The 18,446-nt window shown below is 40.5% G+C and overlaps 3 protein-coding genes across 8 annotated transcripts in view; 1 reads left to right on the forward strand and 2 right to left on the reverse strand.

The window, feature by feature from the left end:
* Positions 1–685: 685 nt before the first annotated feature.
* Positions 686–6,495, reverse strand: cutc (cutC copper transporter homolog (E. coli)). Of its 2 annotated transcripts, XM_080481476.1 has the most exons (8): positions 6,282–6,495; positions 4,985–5,044; positions 4,670–4,879; positions 2,501–2,536; positions 2,198–2,331; positions 2,058–2,085; positions 1,863–1,968; positions 686–1,749 (listed from the first exon to the last, which is right to left on the reverse strand). In XM_080481476.1, the coding sequence occupies exons 1-8, from the start codon at positions 6,349–6,351 to the stop codon at positions 1,638–1,640; spliced, it is 756 nt and encodes a 251-aa protein (XP_080337602.1). In that variant the 5' UTR covers positions 6,352–6,495; the 3' UTR covers positions 686–1,637. The 2 variants fall into 2 exon arrangements, with proteins under 2 accessions (XP_080337602.1, XP_080337603.1); XM_080481477.1 differs by lacking the exon at positions 2,501–2,536.
* Positions 6,496–6,771: 276 nt separating this feature from the next.
* cox15 (cytochrome c oxidase assembly homolog 15 (yeast)) lies at positions 6,772–12,251 on the forward strand. 2 transcript variants are annotated; one of them, XM_080481578.1, is made up of 9 exons: positions 6,772–6,969; positions 7,901–8,094; positions 8,184–8,306; positions 8,617–8,803; positions 8,883–9,050; positions 9,186–9,267; positions 11,015–11,169; positions 11,273–11,386; positions 11,479–12,251. In XM_080481578.1, the coding sequence occupies exons 1-9, from the start codon at positions 6,895–6,897 to the stop codon at positions 11,608–11,610; spliced, it is 1,230 nt and encodes a 409-aa protein (XP_080337704.1). In that variant the 5' UTR covers positions 6,772–6,894; the 3' UTR covers positions 11,611–12,251. The 2 variants fall into 2 exon arrangements, with proteins under 2 accessions (XP_080337704.1, XP_080337705.1); XM_080481579.1 differs by having other exon boundaries at positions 6,794–6,969; positions 7,904–8,094.
* Positions 12,252–13,153: 902 nt separating this feature from the next.
* Positions 13,154–18,446, reverse strand: part of LOC308120772 (A-type potassium channel modulatory protein KCNIP2) — a gene marked incomplete at its 5' end in the record, with an annotated part of 93,353 nt that continues 88,060 nt past the window's right edge. For 2 of the 4 annotated variants that reach the window (XM_080481582.1, XM_080481581.1), the window contains 7 exons: positions 13,154–14,543; positions 14,884–14,946; positions 15,071–15,175; positions 15,816–15,923; positions 16,112–16,182; positions 16,583–16,652; positions 16,879–17,003. In XM_080481582.1, the coding sequence (XP_080337708.1) occupies positions 14,496–14,543; positions 14,884–14,946; positions 15,071–15,175; positions 15,816–15,923; positions 16,112–16,182; positions 16,583–16,652; positions 16,879–17,003 (590 nt within the window). In that variant the 3' untranslated portion in view covers positions 13,154–14,495. Of the gene's footprint in view, positions 14,544–14,883; positions 14,947–15,070; positions 15,176–15,815; positions 15,924–16,111; positions 16,183–16,582; positions 16,653–16,878; positions 17,004–18,089; positions 18,193–18,446 lie in introns of all 4 variants that reach the window. The other 2 variants (XM_080481580.1, XM_080481583.1) reach the window with 2 other exon arrangements.

Consider the following 18,446-nt stretch of genomic DNA (forward strand, 5'->3'; position numbering starts at 1 on the left):
AATTATTTTGATCACCATCAAAGTTTAATGGGTTCTTCCTTTGATCAAAATTCACCTGAGGACCAATTTTTAAGAAGATCCGCTCGTGAGTTTTTGAAATATCTTGTTAACAAACAGACAAATAAACGCAGATGATTTTATAACCTCCTTGGCGCAGGTGATAAATAACATTTATGTAATGAAAGTCGAGCAGAATCTCTCTCAAGCTGTATTTTATTGACATAATTGTGTTGGGACTAAACTCAAGTTTTCAGGGTTTCACAAGTCAACGTCTGTTTCCCTGAGTCGTTTATCAGATCATCTCAGGTTTCATTTCTTTCCTAACAAGATACTGAGGCTGCAAAGTTTATTAGCTTTTTTTTTAATCTCTTATATTTCAAACCACCATCACAATGTTGAGACAAAATACAGTGACACTGTATGAAGCGGTTGTATTTGACTGACTTCTTATCTCCCATACCAGAGGCAGAGTCACCGTCATGTGATCAGCTTTGCTTCGTGACACCAAGGTCCATTGTGTCGTGACTTCAATACCACCTGATGCATTTCCTCACAAGATGAAGTCACTTTGCTTAAGCGCCTTGAATATGGAGAAGTGTTTCTACCTAATCTGATTTGGTCCTGTGTTGAAATAACGCCCACTTATATGTCATAACCAACTATAATAAAAGAGACGGAGGCAAAATCTCCAGCATGATTTATTATTTGAAGCAAAGTAAGAAAAACACTGATTTAAAGAGTGGGAATGGTCTAGAAATAAAAATAAAACAATGTGCGCTGATGAAATGTCCCAACATCTTTTGAGTGTGAGCAAAAAGTATCAGGTCATGGTTTCATTTGCAAGTTAATCAACTACAGAAAGGCACAATTTGTATAAAATCCCCCACTGTTGATAAATGCTCCCCAAAAACTGCAGAAAATCAACACCAATAGCACCAGAAAGCAGTTCTCCATCCGTTGTGTAATTTCTTAACCTGCTCACACAGGGTCATTCATGTAGAATCTGATCACAGACTCATGCTTTGTAAATATAGTGCATTTTTAGAATGAGCAGAGATTTAATATTATTTAAAAAAAAAACAACAACAAACAAACAAGAAAGCAGTGAATGTGTGAACCAAACTGTGAGATCTATTCCTCACAGTTATATTGTTAAGATTTTACTGTCTGACATTTTCTCATCCTTTTTAGATAAAGAAAAGTCTAGTTTATATTTTCAATTACCTTCATAAGCTGAAATTGTGGTTTTATAACAACTGCCTTTTCAGTCTGAGGATAATTGTTTTTGTTTCGCTTTACCCTGATCTCAGAATCAGAAATAAACATATAAAACCATTAATGCATTTACAGAGCTTTGTACACATTGACTACCTTTTACTCTTTTACAAAAGCCAACAGTTTTCTTCACAGACACGAGTGAAAGGATTTTCTAGCTCCGCAAAACCGCACATGTAAATTATTCAAATCCTACAGCTTTGTGATACTTTTGATAGACGGATCTGTCCCTGAGGTCCAACATCAAAAACACTACTCATCTGCGAGTTTGGTTAAAAAAAGATTCTGACATGTGGAAACATAACTGATCACCCATCAAGGTAGTGATTTCTTATGAGGCGTCATGATTGTCAAGTGTGGGTTCAGAAGGTGTTTCTGGCTATTGCGTTGAGAGTGCGGACTTTGCTCACGTCTGCCACCTTGAGGCCGTACTCAGGTGCTGAGAAAGCAGCTCCCATCATCACACAGGTGTTCCTGCACATGGAAATAATATGAGGTGGATTTAAATTTCTTGCTGTTTCATGTACATGCAAAAAAAAACCCTGACAAATCACAGATTAAGAATAATGTTAAGGTTGAACACAAACCTGAACTTCATTGCAGAGTCCTTACTGGAGCGGGCTGAACAGTGAAACTCCTGAGCTCCTGACCCCTCGAGTATTCTCTGCAAGTTTCGTTCGGTGATACCTCCTCCTGTAAACACATGAGGAGATGAGTGAACAAATGAAGCAGATACTGAATAAATAAAGGAAAGAAAAGGAGTAGGATTTAAAGGCACTGACCTGGCATTATAGTAATTCTCCCTTTAGCCTGTTGAGCGGGAAATAAGAAGAGTGAGAATGACCAGGCTGCACAGCCACAGTCAAGTCACGTTTGTGTGTCTGAATGTGAACATGGACATAAGCTATTAGTGAAAACCTACTTGATCAATGAGCCTTTTAATGAGAGGAAGTCCCTCCAAAGCTGAGCTGTCACAGCCGCTTGTCAACACGCGCTGAAACCCCAGTGTGACCAGAGCCTCCAGAGCAGCAGCAGGGTCCTGAACCATGTCAAAGGCTGCAGCAAGATCAATATCTGCTTCATTACAAAGGCTCAAAGTGTTTTATTCACTATGTGATTAGGCTATGATGAAAACCCACTCGATGATTTTCAGTCTATTGAGAATAATGGAAAGAAACTAAGGCTTTCCAAAGGATTTACAGGGAAAAAAAAAAAAAAAACTCACCTCTGTGGAAGGTGACAGGCAAAGGACGCGCAACCGCTGATGAGCGAGAAAGAAAAATGAAAGCGTCAAAGAAGCTGGCCATCCAGAAGAGTCTTTTATTCAATGCCATTGGTACTATTCGCGAATGAGACCTGAAACTTTCTGTACCCGCTATATGTATGTCACATACATACACGTGAAGATAAAAAGCCTTTACTTGTGTGGATATCTACATAGTAGGGTAAATATACTATATATTTTGTGATATTGAGCTTTGTTGGCGGTGTCTACATATCTCACTTCAGTAGCGACACATCGAAATGTATTACCAATTACAGCCGTTTTATACGACCCGGACCTTCGTCAATAGTATTTCACAACATATTTACAACAGCTACCCAAAGTAAACTGGTTGGCACTCTGGCCTCTCAGTGAGTTTGGATGGGGGCTTTCCTGAGCGCAGTTTGCTTAAAACATTTCAAATAATGCAACATTTGAGATTGTGATATTATAGAATGTCCCTCCATTGGGTATAAAATGTAAGATATGTGAAAGGAATTTAATCTCTAAAAGTCAAACATAGATATTATTGTGGAGGGATTCCTTTAGACACTAGATTATATGAACACCTGGATTTTGCTGTTTGTGTAAATCTGCGAGGTCAGCAAAAACAGGCTACAGATTGTCTGAAACCTTAAAGGAAATCTTGGCTTTTAGCTTTTTGCAAACTTCAAATTCAGTGGAAATTAAAAAGTAATCTTGTCTGGCAGAGAAAGAGAAGAGTTCACCAAGGATCATTGTATTATTATGACTACGATTACTCTATATCATGCATTTCACTTTGTATTATTGGAAATAATAAAGAATCATGTTTGAAAGGTATTTAGTAGAAGTAGCTACAGAACAGAACGAAAGGCTGATCGATAAAACCCCCTTCCACCACTGGAAAGTAGGAAAGCGAGGTGAAGAAAAAGGTTGCGGCAATGTGAACTAGATGGAGGTAAATGTCAAGAGGGATCTGTGATAGATGGGAGTGTTCAAGCTCGGCTGAGGGGGAAAGCCGACAATACAACTGGAGGCAGCAGAGCTGAGAGTGTTGAGTTCCCACTGGGAGTGAAGCAGGATGAGAGGCATTAAGAATAAACATATTGGAGGCCAAGGCCATGAGGGACAGTGTGGTGGGAAACAAGACTGAGATAGTTTGGACAAATAGGTAGGAGGGATGCTGCCATCACAATCTGAAGATAGCAGAGAGACGAGGAAGGCCAGTGAAAAGGTTTCTGAGTGCAGTGCGAGGATATACAGATGACTGCTGTGAGGAAGGAGGATACCAAATACAGACGGTGTTGAAATAGATAATCTGAGTCGGGTCTTTTTTTTTGTTTGTTTGTTTCAGTTTGTTTGTTTTTGTGCACAACTTTGCTTCAACTTTGGCCTTTTTTTTTTTTTTTATTGAACTCCACGCCGCCTTTATCTATTTGTGAGGCTCATCAGGAGTTTCTATCTTGTGTTCAATCTTCTTTGGCGAGGAAATGTTGTAATGATTGTTGACATGGAAACCACTTGGCCCACTTTCTGGAGGAGATTAGACTCCCACTGTGCAGTGATAAGATTCCTTGTTTTCTTCCCCCAAGACAACCATTTTTGTCCAGGATTTTCACTGCTCGCGCTCATCAGTTCGTTTGCTGTTGGTCCATTTAGTTGCACCTACTTTTTGTGTTTATATAGTCAACTCCTGTAGCGAAGTAAAATAACGTTTCTTAGCCTCCAATGAGCTTGTCAGTCTGCACTTTGACCTCTCCACCCTGTGGATTGAGTCGTTGCACCCGAATCTAAATGGCAACTCGTGATTAAATCTGAGTCATACATGCATAAATTAACGCTGAAATGCCAGACAGCTGTCAGAGATCCACTTAATAACCAAGAGTGTTATGGCTTTTGAGATTGTGCATGTTCGTCTAGATGCAACAGGTACATGATGTTCCTCAGAGAAAATACAACCTCGGGTCATAATGAACTATAACAGCTGCATCTGAGAAACCTGAAGACTTTGTTTGGTGTGGTTACAACCTATTTTCATTCTAAATGTTTTTTCTTTGTTATTTTCTTGACTTTTTTTTTTATCCCGTCAAGCATTCTGGCTACTGTCATCTTCCTAGTCAATACATGTAATAGAGAAACCAACAATACCCAGTAACTCCATGCAGAGCTCTGTGTCCACCCGTCCATCCTCTGTGAGGGCTCCCAGCACCAATCCATCTGCTCCTTGGCTTTTCATCAACTCGATGTCTTTCCTCATCACCTCCACCTCCTGATCCGAGTACAGGAAGTCTCCCCCACGAGGTCGAATCATCACATAAACTGGAATCTTGACATACAGTTTCACTATATGTAGAAGACCTGCAGGAAGAAAAAAACAAATGATGGTAGTTGATGGAGCATTGCATGTCAGGTCTCGGCTTAAGACCAAGAGCTTCTGTAAGAGTTGTGGATAGAAGTGCTCACCAAGACTGGGAGTGAGTCCTCCTTCCAGAAGACTAGAACAAAGTTCAAGACGACCTGCACCTGTTAGGAGAAACAAGACACACCAGGGATGTACTGAGTAGAGTCAGCGGCCAGAATGAACCTAACTGATGTTAATTAAAAACATGACTCACTTCACACCTACTATGTCGAGCTTCTGGCAGATATTTCAATAAGGTTATTAGAACAGGATCACATGGAATGTTATTCTAGACTTTTTGTACAATTATAAGCATTTGTATTGAGTGTGACAGGATAACTATATAACTATAAGGAATGACGGTTAAAATTATGGTATTCATTAACCTACATGTTTCTGGATCAACGTACATGGCACACTTTACATTTCATGTTATGAACGTTATGTTATTATTCAGTTTGAGTGAATATATCACGTTGTTCCCATTTACAGACACTAAACTCAAAATCAAAATTAATCATTCACATCCTGCAAATATAAAACTAAATAAATAATGTATTTGTAATAAAGTTTTGGTTTGTGTATTTTACATAAAAACATATTGAGCCTTTGATTAAAATATGGCATTTAAAGGGTTAATTGATCTATGAGGTAAATGAAAATAAAAATCAGGACATGAAACTGCTTGATTTATAACGGTGCCTGTAAGGCAAGGGCAAGGCAAATATGTTTACAGGGCGCCGTTCAAACACAAGGCAATTCATTAAAGCTTTACAAAGAAGTAATAGAAATGTAGGGATATGCATGTGAGTGTATTAAAACATTTCATCTTAAATCATATTCATGCAAATAAATATTAATACTAACTATTGATGACAGCCTGCAAAAAATTAAATCAATAAGTAATCCAATTTGTATGTAGTAACGTGTTGGGTCAGAAATTGTTTGTTCACATTAAAATATGGGCTTTAACCGGTAAAAAATATGACAATATTTGACTAATTTAGATTCAATTTTTGGTTTTAGCCGATGAAATACAAAAAATGTATTAAGACAGAAGCTCTGCAGTGAAACCCAACAATATAATAATTCAACAACTTCTGTAAATGTAGATCAAGTGTAATATGTGACTTCTTTTTTCCCAACTCTTCTGTAACCTGCAGCCTTTTAAAAAAAAGAGCGCTCACTAATTAGTGTCAGACTGGAGTTCATGGATAATTACTGTGAGAAGAGCGTCTGACCGACACCAACCACTGACTTCGCCTTCAAAAAGCAGTGATTGTGTTCTAAAAACGTATAAACAGACTATGTATGTACGTACGTATGGAAAACAGAGTCACTAACTCAACTCTCACCAACCTCCACGTTCAGCATTGACAGCAGACTCCACGGAGTCAACACACACTTCCATCAAAAAGCTTTCTGCCATAGTGACAGTCTGAATTAAAAGTCAAGCTGCAAATATGAACTCTACGACAGAGGACTATTAAATTCTATGCACACATGTAACCCAGATACTAGTACAGAGCAGTACTACGAGCTCCTGCAGCGAGTCATGTGGATCATTGCTTTCCGGATTGTTGAATTTAGCTACTGTTCACACCGAGGCGGGCGGTGGAGTTTATGCGTCTATTATTATGGTAACTGTGGAGTGTGCCCGCCCATGCTGGATACGCCACAATCCAAAGCGTGCGCCGACGACACAAACATCCAATCCTTTATATTTTTTAAATGACCAAAAAAATTGATAGGCTTTAAGATAATTGAGTTATTACTTTTGAGTATTTTGTTTATTGTTACATCAAAGAAAAGATTACAAAAAATAAGGATAGATGTGCTGTGACGTCAGGAGGTCAAAGTTGAATCTCTTCCGGCAGCCAGTCGTATCCGGGGCGAAAGCTGCTGGTAACCAACAGGCTTGTATAACAACACTGCGGGACCACCTGGACGAGTCGCCTTCAGGACACTAAAGATGTTGCTCTCATCATTGCGGACAACAGTTTTGTGCGGCTGCAGAAGCGCTGGAAAGAGTTTTCAACACCGCAGCGTAAGTACAGTTAGCTCCGGCTGCTAATGTTAGCTAACAGGTTAGATAAGCACGGAAGAGGTCACTCAGTGAGAGCTGCAAATAAAGCCATAACACGATATGTAAAACATATAATAACCCGGTTACAACTGTTTCATATTCAGCAGTCGTGTCGTTATTAAGGTTTGTTTGTGTTGTTTATTGTTATGGTTGTACACAGCGGCAGTCACGTCCACGCGCATCAGTTGACAGCCGCTTTACGTCACCGACCTCCAGTTAATGTGGTGGTCTTTTGTAATCTCTCAATCTAACAGTCATTTATTAAAATATGCTCAATATGAAATGTTTTCTGGTCATATAGCAAAGAAGGCTTTAATCTGCTAATTCAGACTGTTTTGATGGATGCACTCAGACGCAGTAAACGTGTGTTATTGAAGAGGATGAACCTTAAACATCTTTCCAACGCATTTTCAAATTTGTGAATTTAATTTGGTATTCAAAATGTGGATTTCACTTTTGTTCTCCGCAGAACACAACCTTGGATGAGATTATGTTACTATGGAAAAATCATGCATTTTTTAAGAGCATTCACGTTAATCTTAAAATCTCATAAAAGTTCGTAAATGCAGCATTTTCACTGTTTGTCTAAAGTTCCTATAACCTTTCATGAATCAGACTAAACCCTTTAATGTGGTTTAGACGAGTATTTTAGAGTTGTTTGCGTAACCAAAAATGATTATATACAGTCAACCAATCGGTCACTAGTGTAGATCAGATCAGAATCCTCATGTTACATCACAACTCTATGTTGACCATTTAACACTTCTCTACTCATATCAGTGTAACAAGTCATAAAATTGAAATTGTTTGTAATTGTGGCAGTTTCTGTTATTCTGTACCTATATCGTACCGAGCCATTTCATTGCCCCTCTCTCTGCTCTGTTTTTCACAGCAGCAGCAGGGTCCACATCTCCGTCAATGGCTCGTAAAGAGAGGCCAAAGCACGGTCACAGTGGAGGCTGGAGCGACATCCGCTCCTGCAGCTGCTGCCGTCCCCAATGCGGCAACAAACCGCATATTGGGTCGCTGGTTGCTTGGATGCAGTGGGCTTGTGGTTGGAGCTGTTGTCCTGGGCGGTGTCACAAGGTACAAATGACATAAAACATAGTGTTTGTAAATAAAACAAAACAGTTTTGATGACGAGTTACTGTATCTTTCCCTTTTCTTCCAATAAGGCTGACAGAATCGGGCCTTTCCATGGTTGACTGGCATCTGGTGAGAGAGATGAAGCCACCGCAGACACAAGCCGAGTGGGAGGCGGAGTTTTCAAAGTACCAGCAGTTCCCAGAATTTAAAATGTAAGAACCTATGCTTTGTGTTCATCTTCAAATAACAAATTTCACACTTGTTCAGTTTTAAAGGAACCTTCTTCTACTGATTGCAACCTAAAGTTGAATGTTTGTCATTTTAAATTGACCGACTGTATTTGATTACATTTAAGTTTGTTTTATTTAATCTATAATAAACAGTTTGTATGTATTTACATTCTGTAAAAAAAAACACAGCTTATATAATGATGTTACTGAATAGCTCTCGCCGTGTTGTGTGCACTTTGGTTCATTAAGTTACAGATTAACTAATTATTAGTTATTTTTTTGTTCTCAACAGAATGAACCATGACATGACTCTCTCCGAGTTTAAGTTCATTTTCTACATGGAGTGGGGACATCGTATGTGGGGCAGGCTGGTTGGACTGGCCTACATCCTCCCCACTATATACTTCTGGAGGAAAGGATACTTCACTCGCTCCTTGAAGGGAAAAGTGCTGGGACTCTGTGGATTTGTTTTCTTCCAGGTAAGTTAATAAAAACAAAAGACCATTGACATATTGTTACTACATTATTAAAGCATGTGTGTCTTTGTGTGTCTGTCAGGGCCTTCTGGGGTGGTACATGGTGAAGAGTGGGCTGGAGGAGAAGCCCGAGTCTTATGACATCCCTCGGGTCAGCCAGTATCGTCTGAGCGCTCACCTTGGCTCTGCACTGCTGCTTTACTGTGCAAGTCTCTGGACTGGGCTCACTTTGTTGCGGCCAGCCCATAAGGTACAGAGGCATGTCGTACCTGAAGAAACACAAATATCCATATTAAAAAAGCACAAAACCATTTGTTTTAAGTTATTCATCTGCATGATATAACATTCATGTTTTTCTAAAAATTCTATGATGCCACTTTCACAGCTTGCAGAAACCAAACAACTCTTGCAGCTCAGGAGGTTTGCAAAGGGTACTGGCGCCCTCGTCTTCCTCACTGCTCTTTCAGGTACCTTTTTAAAGTTTTAAAATGTGATGTCGTAAACAGACTGTCAAAGCATTCACAGGCTTTTTGTTTCAATCCCCTTTGGGGTTACAAACAGATGGCAGTTGAAATTTTCAATATTAAATGCTTCAGAGCAGGGGTACCCAATCCCGGGCCTTGAGGGCTGGTGTCCTGCATGTTTCAGGTCTCTCCCAGGTGCAACACACCTGAATGTAATAAGGGGCTTGTTATTGTATTGTGTATTTATTTTCTACAAGCTTGATGATGACATCAACATTAGATTGAGGTGTGCTGAAGCTGGGAGAAATGCAAAACTTGCAGGACATCGGCCCTCGTGGCCCGAATTTGAGTGAGCCCTGCTTTAGGCCAATGTTTACAGGTATCCGGGTTTTCACAAAAACAGATATTTCCCCCTCTAGGTTTACAAAAAAAAAGTCTTAACTGACACAGACCTGTATACACACCTGGTTTAGAGCTACTATGAGCATGTCATACCTGTAGGGGGCAGTGTAACAAGAAGCATGAAGCCATGATAGCCAATCACAAAATGCGATGTAAAGATAACGTGTGAATGTGGTCTTAGGGTAAGGTCACGTTTACACATACCACAGTATTTAAAAAACTGTGATATTACTCTGCGTTTGGGCCTGACGCATAAATGCAGCTACAAGTCACCACAAACGATGATTCCTGAAAACTCAAGCCACAATAGAGATTGATTTAAAAACTCAGTGTTTCCGTTTGCAACTGAAGGGGGGTAGGCGGATACTTACATCACAATTAGTGATGTTGTGGTTTTTCTTTTTCCATGATTGTGATTAGCTATCATGGTTCATGTTACATTGCCCCCCGCGGAATTGGCATGCTTCATCGTAGCTCTGAACCAGGTGTATATACGGGTCCGTGTCAATGAAGATTTTTATTGTAAACAAAGAGGGGGAAATATAGTTTTTTGTAAAAACCTGGGTACGTATAAACATGGCCTGAGGCTCCTTCACCTATTCTTGCATGATATGTGAAGCTTGTTACAGAACAGCGACTTCTCAGTGGAGCATTATGTGAAAGGTGAAGGCATTGTTTAAAGTGGAACTCCTCGTTATAAAGCACTAAAGTCAATTCGATAAGGTGTTGTAGTGTAAATTATGACAAGTGTTTTACCTTTGTTCTATTGAATCAGAGCCGTTACAAAGTTACATGGTCTTGTGCAGTTGTTAGTATATCAGATGGAGCCCAACAACAATAATCTTACACCAGAAATGATTACAAACTATTGCGTTCAATGAGATTTACTACTTCACACGGGACATCGATCAAAAATTCTGGTGGTGGAATCAGAAAACAACAAATGTGCTAATTTTCCAGACCTGGAATACTTTAATTCATGTAGTGCTGGCTCTCCCATTAACGATAGTAAGACATGAATCTGATACTTGTAAACTTTGAAAGGTAGGGCATTTATTTTGTGACGACCTGTGATGTAGGTTGCAATGATTGTATGTGGAATGAGAATAAAAAGACATGTGATTGCAACATTCTCCTGTTCTATAACTATAACTATTGTATAACTGTGTCTGGTACATGCCGACTTTGATAAAGGTTGATACAAAGTGGGTTTTTGTCCCCCTTTCCCCGTTTTGTTCTATTTTAAGGTCTGAGCTGATAAAATCACTGCTGCCCCCTGCTGTTCAAAAGGAAAACTACGTGGTTAGCAGTTCCTACCTTATAACTTGAAAATATTTTTTTTCCACAGGTGCTTTTGTTGCTGGTTTGGATGCAGGGCTTGTTTACAACTCCTTCCCTAAGATGGGAGAAAGATGGATTCCCGATGACCTGCTGGTTTTCTCTCCTGCCCTTAAGAACTTTTTTGAAAACCCCACAACTGTGCAGTTTGATCACAGAATTCTGGTACGTTAACATCTGTAAACCAAGATAAAGCTGATGGCAATATTTTAATGAAAGTATAACAGTAATGAGCTGTTTCTCAATTTATTATTTTTTCTTTCCCCAGGCGATAAGTTCACTGACTGCGATCACAGGCCTTTATATGTTCTCACGGAGGATGGTGTTACCTAGGAGGGCAAAGATTGCCATCAGTCTTCTGGCAGCAATGGCCTACACACAGGTAGACTCCCAGACAGATCAGACACTGAAATATGTATATAAACAGATCTGCTTCCTTTCAGTGTAATTAAGTGGTTTTTTTTTTTTTTTCAGGTTGCCCTTGGAATCAGCACCCTGTTATTGTATGTTCCCACTCCGCTCGCGGCTACTCACCAGTCTGGCTCTGTTGCGCTTCTCACGCTGGCCATTTGGGTTCTGGCAGAGCTCCGCAAACTGCCCAAGTAAACGCCAGCTCTGGCTTATGGACAAACGCAATCCTGAGTAGCCACACGGCGAGACAACAAGAGTCGTTGTCATTTTGAAGAAGGCATTCAGAGAACATGGAGGGAATCTGAGGGATGGTCTCTATTTAAGACTGGACATGTTCGTTGATGCTGCAGTGCCTGTCACGGAGTAATCTTCACAAAACGACAAATTATTTTATTCTGATTTCAAAACATTTGTTCTTCTATCTTTTACAACAAAAACAAAAGGAGCGTTGCTAAGGACCGATTGACACTTTTGGGGATTATGTAAGGTTCTTTGCTATGCAAGGAGTTTAAGAAAGACACTTGAAAATGAGGTTTGAGTCACAACATCACAACTGAAGGGTTTACTGAGTTTGCAGGCAGCTGCAATATTGCAGGTTTATCTTAATCACGCTGATGTTTTGAATGAAAACGTCATTGCCTTGTTTATATACAAACTGCCTTTTAGTAGAATCAGATTGGGCTGCTGGGATCATATGTAAAATCGTGTATATGTAACTTATAAACTTGACATGCTGATGGATTGAAAGGTTAAATATATGAAGTATTGATAGTACCTTCGTACTTCATTCCTGCTCAGAGTTGTCTTATTTCAATAAATACAATTATGTACAGTCACACTCGGGTCCATTTTGCATAGTAACTGTGATTTTTATTGTCTCTGTACAAAATATACACATTTGGAATACTTAATGCAACCAGTTGAGGCTAGCTTACTAGACAGTCAGCACAACAAGTTAGTAGGTTTCCGTTTTCTAGACACAGTACATGCGGGTATAGACGGGTTTTATTTGTGAAATTAAAAACTGTTGGCAGGAACAATCAGAGCTAAATCACTTTTCATCCCACAAAAAAATAAAAAAAATAAAAAACTAAATGAAAAATTCCTTGAAACAAATAAAATTTCAAATTGGAAGTGCATATTTTCACCAGGGCCTTAGTGCATCCCTATACTGTGCTCTGAGTGGATGAATGGGTGAAGGAATCATAGTAGAGAACATTATTGCTATTTCATATCAGTCAAAAACACTGAAGCTGATTGGATTACAGCCTGGGTTAGTCTGGGACTCTTAACAAGTACCTCCATTGTGAGAAGAATCAAATTCATAAGTAGTTGCAAGTTATTTGAAAGAAAAAAATAAAAAATATATCTGCAACCTAAAATGAGCTCTTTATCCAGACAGTGTGCAGGTAAACCACAGTCGGTCTACATCATTTATCTCTGATTGCCCCTTTTCCAACTCAGTTAACAGTTTCTCCCTCTCTCTTCACCCACGGGTGGGCTCGATATCCTAACATGGAGTGTCTTTAGGTAACTTCTTCTCTTTGGTGTTACAGAGAGAGGGAGAGGAAGAATTGGGTGTCAGAGTTGTGAAGGGCAACATATAAACAATAATAAAATAAAACCTTGTTTCTCATTAAAGATACACACAAACATTCTATGCCTCTTTGAAAACTGATTCAGCCTAATTTAATGACATGAGGGATTTGAGATGGGATTTTTTTTTTTTTTTTTTTTTCCTGCTACAACCATAGGACGTTTCCGATCACGAGAAGTTCACAAGTACAATCTGCAATCTAATAAATTCCCCACTGATTGTATATTGATGGACAAGTACCACGGTGGTATGACAGTCTTGTGTTGAGAGAAGCTGAGATGATCGATAACAGCTCATCAACTAAAGTGCAATTACCATGTTGTACTGCCTAATATCACATCACTGGGAACACTAGAAAAATGTACAACAGCCAATAGACAACTATCTCTAGGACTGCAATAGTTTGGAAGGCCAGGAGTTATTCTACCAGAATCCCTTGGATGGAGGTTGGCGGTGTCCCACTGGGGTCTTACATCGGTAAGATAGATGACATCTCTTTCTGTTACACATGCACACACACACGTACACAAAGGGTGAGGCACCTGTGAATGACTAGGAACAGCAGACAAACGAGCAGACTTTGGAGTATCTCTGTAAATACATAATTAGATATTAGTGACATCATCATGCGATATTGAAAATCAGTTCCTTCAATCCTCCGTCCGTCAAAACGGGCTCTCGTGGCTCTTCTTATTTATTGAGCGGTCCCTCGGGAAGTGTCTTTCTCTCTCTCGTCCGCCAGGTGGCCGCAGATTCATTCCTATTTTTATAGCTGGGGTAATAGCAGCACTATTAAACGGCTTCAGGGAGGTGTTACCCACACGCGCTGAGGCAAGATCGGATTGACAGATCCAACTCCAAGCTATCGCAGTGAAGGGGAGGGAAAGGAAACCGTAGATGGAGCGACTTCTTCCCTTCTGAGTCCAGCCGTCCCGAGGCTGTGATGGTCCCTCCATCAGTAACAGCAGTAAATCCAAAAATAAAGCAGGTGGGGCGTGCTGATTGTGCCGGTGACCGTGAGCCTACTGCTCGCCTTTGTCTGCATCTCCGGGATAAAACTTAAGGTTCTGCATGATGAGGATGGGAGTCAGGGAAGCTCCATTGTTGCTTGGAGAAATGCCACTGGGGGTCCAGGAGGAGGGTGAGGGCCTCTCTGTTTCCCTCCGAATTCACAGCTCTCAGGATAGACATAAGCTTGCAACTCAGAAAATGACCACACACACACACACACACACACACACACACACACACACACACACACACACACACACACACACACACACACACACACACACACACACACACACACACACACACACACACACACACACACACACACACACACACACACACACACACACACACACACACACACACACACACACACACACACACACACACGCACACGCACACGCTCAATCTGGATTTCCTCTTTCACACACAGTTCCCTCCTGGGTGCCAGTGTCCTCGCAGGTTCAGATTTCTAGATGACGTTGTCAAACAGCTGCATGGACTGCATGATGTTCTCGTCCTGGACAGAGACAAAATGTTTGGTTAAGAAGACACACTTCTGTCCTGGTGTCACCCAAATATTTCACACACTGGGAACAGTCATGGTGTTTAGCCACCTCTTGGCATGTTGCTGGCGTTATCTGTGCTTCATAAAGAGTTTAAAAATGCACCGAGCATCACGTTCAGAGCTTCTCAATGAACACAGTATCATACAAATATACAGAACAATGATTTATCATTATGGCCTGGTGCAGAGATTTTCTGACTAAAACTCTTTTAATAACCGTACCACAATCCTTTTTTTTTTAGCAACATGTGTAATGTAGTAATAATGAAAAATGTCTACTGCTCCAACCTACCTTTTTGCAAGATTCGATAAACTCCTCTATGGTGACCACCCCGTCTTTATTCCTGTCCATTTTCTGAAAGAGAAACACAGCAGCCGCAGTTTTATTCTATTTGTTTCTCACATGTCGTTATATATCATTGCTGTGTTTTTAAATAGCCCTTCAGGGTGAGAAAAAAGAAGAGACTGCAGGGTTTGACCTGAAAGAAGCTCTCCACGTGTTCCCTTGGGGCGTCGTCCTGCATAGTGGGGTATGTGTACTTCCCCATCATGTCATAGATGGACTTCATGATGTCGAGCATCTCCTGCGCAGTTCAGGGCAAAAGGGAAAAAAACAGTATGTAGGTCAAAGAAACCGAAAATCCCAGGCCTGTCACTGATAGACTTTAGAAAAATCTCACCGACATTGAGGGTGGGTGAGAAGTTCATCCCTAATGCCTTTGCTTTGTCTGAATAAAAATGACCAATTAATGTGGCACAAACTGGTATTTTAACTACTGACTCAAACAGCTACAAGAACTTAAGTATATAAGATGAGATGTACTTTTGTCCTGATGGGGGACAAAAAGTAAATGAACCTCCTGTCAGAGGGTGGTCGGGTGGTCCTTTTGAAGGTGAGAGGGGTGAGAAACAATTTTCTTCACCGATCTGATGACAACCGACTCATAAAGAGTATGAAGAGATGGATAAAAACCCCCATAAACATCATGGCAGTTTACGCCAGACAAGCAATCTGAGACCTCAGCTGCACGTCCAGATCGCCATATGAGTGTTATATAAGTATATGTATACCACGGGGTATGGTTAACAAAGTAGAAAAGTTAAAAATAAAAAAATAAAAATAAAACCCTTCCACAATCTCAAATCACTGCAACATGAAGGAGAAACTGATATTTTCAGACAAACCCCAAAACCCCGGCTTTAAATGTGTCCAGAAGGCGTTACCTCTTTAGTGATGCAGCCGTCCTTGTTCAGGTCATAAAGGTTGAATGCCCAGTTTAGCCGGTCATTAATGGTCCCTCTCAGGATGATCGACAGGCCGAATACAAAGTCCTGAGATAAGAAGAGCAAGGGTGACGATGCCTTGTAGTGTTTTGACATTTCTTCAATGAAGTCAGTAAATGAAATCAAATCTTTATCACTTTCCATTAGGGTGTTTATGTGGATACAGCATTGGTGGCTCATATCTGCTTTCATCACTCCATCACAAAGAGCTGATAACACACGAGAATAGAGCTTACCTCGAAACTAACCGAGCCGTTCTTATTAGTGTCGAAGGCTTCAAACAGAAAATGTGCATACATACTTGAATCTGCAAAAGTAGAGATTTACAGTCACCTGTGTGCCCTCAAAACATGAAGAGAAGCCTTTGAACAGCGAGGATTAGCAGCAATCTAAATATAGCGTAGATAAAAATATAATTTTCAAATACAACTGTGGGCGAGTAGTTAACATTTCATCAACCTAAATATCATGAAATGAAAAAGAGCTTTGCCTGTCTCCAGTGCACGTGCAGTTCAGCAGAGCAGATTTATAATGAGTTAATTAAAATCATTTCATTGTGATGATAAAATGCCCTTACCGAATCAATATCTGCTACACATTTCCTTTGAATATATATTAAGAGATCAAGATATTCATTTTTTTTTATTATGTAAATGTAGGTATTAACTCAGTTGGACTTCTTCAGGTTTTGAGACCGGGGAACTCACCTCCCTGAGGAAAGAACTGGGAGTAAATGTTCTTAAAGTTCTCCTCATTCACCACACCGCTTGGACACTCCTGGGACATAAAAAGCGGGTTGAGAAAGCTCATTAATTCCCATCCAGCAAAGGGAACATACCAGGCGATGTGGTCACATCAGCGCCAACCAAACTGAAACAGCTTTTAAGATCCACAACAAGATGTTTTGGGTTGATTATTTTCATGCACAGTCTGCCGCCCCCCCCCCCCCCCCCCCCCCCCCCCCACCCCCCCACCGCTTCCTGTCATCTTCTGCCAGACCTACATTTTTGAAGCCCCTGTAGAGGACTTGCAGCTCCTTCTTGGTGAACTTGGTCTGTTCCTGCAGCTTGTCCATGCTTTCGGGGCGATGGCACACGGTGGATAACTCAAAGTCATCTTCCACGCTGTCTGTGTGGGCAGAAAAACGTACGTTAGCAATCGCTGTCAAAATAAAACCCTAATCACAGGGACGACCCTGACCTGATCGATACCTTTTCTTATCTTACACACCAGTGTTTCTGAAATTAGTGCACGTATGTGTCTTCACATACTTCTAGTTGGGTACGTGAGACAGTTGTCAGTAATTTGTCAAATTTCTCACAGTTATGCAGAAGATTGTTGGAGGCATTCGAGCACCTCCCTAAATATGAATTAATGAATGCATTGAGCATGTGTGTGAAACCTTGCTATATATATATAGTAGCTTTGACTTACAACTAGAACAGCAGCTAATAATAAAATATAATTGGGAATTTAACTATGGATAGAAACCTTTTAACAGTTGACAGTGGCTGTTCAATGAATCTTTAGCCTTTTCAACTAATTTGTTCTACCTAAAATGTTGACAAATGAGCAACTGCGAAACCAAACCATTGTAAACATTGAGCAACTGTATATCCTTCTCTCGTAACAATTTTAATAACTAAGCTTTCAATTGAACAAAAATGATCTATGCAGAACTGTGTGGAATGGAAATGAAGTTAGGATTCCAAACATTATTTCTTGGAAACACTGTAATGCTTTACCTTTGTCCTTTATCAGAAAACAAACACATAACATTAAAATAATCCTATAAATAGATGTCTCGTGTGAAACCCAAGCACATTAGAGAGGCTGAGTAGACTCTTGTCGAGAGTAAGTGAGAGAATAAGTTCATCATTTGTGAAATTGGTGAGTCTCTTTTCAAAAAAAAACTAGAAGGTAGTCACCACCAGATATCCCTGTAGACCTCCACAATCTTGCACGCACGCACGCATTTCACAGCCCGGGGGTACGACACAGAGTTACAATCATAAAATACAAAACCAGGCCTGACCTATTAGCTGCAATACAGAAGGCTGCAGACTTTGTGGAGTCTGCAGGCTAGCGGCTGTATTTATGGGTCTGGTTTTGTGTCCACATGACAGCATCCACACCAGAAATGGTCCAAATTCCCTCAGTCCCTGAGAGGTGCTTGGAGAAGACAGTAGGGATGTATAGAAAGAGAAGAAGCACTTGCTTTGACTGATTGAGGGGGTAGTCGTAGGGTTGCAGCACGGCAGCAGCTTGAGGAATCGCTGCTTTATGGTTTTTTTGCTTTGGTTGGTGGAAGGGTTCCCTGCAATCGCCAACCATAGTACAAAAGTTAGATACACACACACACACACACACAAATCTGTGATTTACTTTGTTTTCCGACGCACATGCTCACTACATGCAAAGAGCAGATGTCACAACAGACCCATTCATGCTGTTTTAGACAAAGTGGCAATTGACCTGCTCGCTTGGCTTAGCAAAGGGAGACCAGGAGTCCCTCTTAAATGGGGGACTTTTTAACACAACAGCAGCAGCAGCAGCACAGCTTGACCCCAA

The sequence above is a fragment of the Lipophrys pholis genome (genome assembly GCF_963383615.2).
Source record: "Lipophrys pholis genome assembly, chromosome: 15".
Classification (NCBI taxonomy): Eukaryota; Metazoa; Chordata; class Actinopteri; order Blenniiformes; family Blenniidae; genus Lipophrys; species Lipophrys pholis.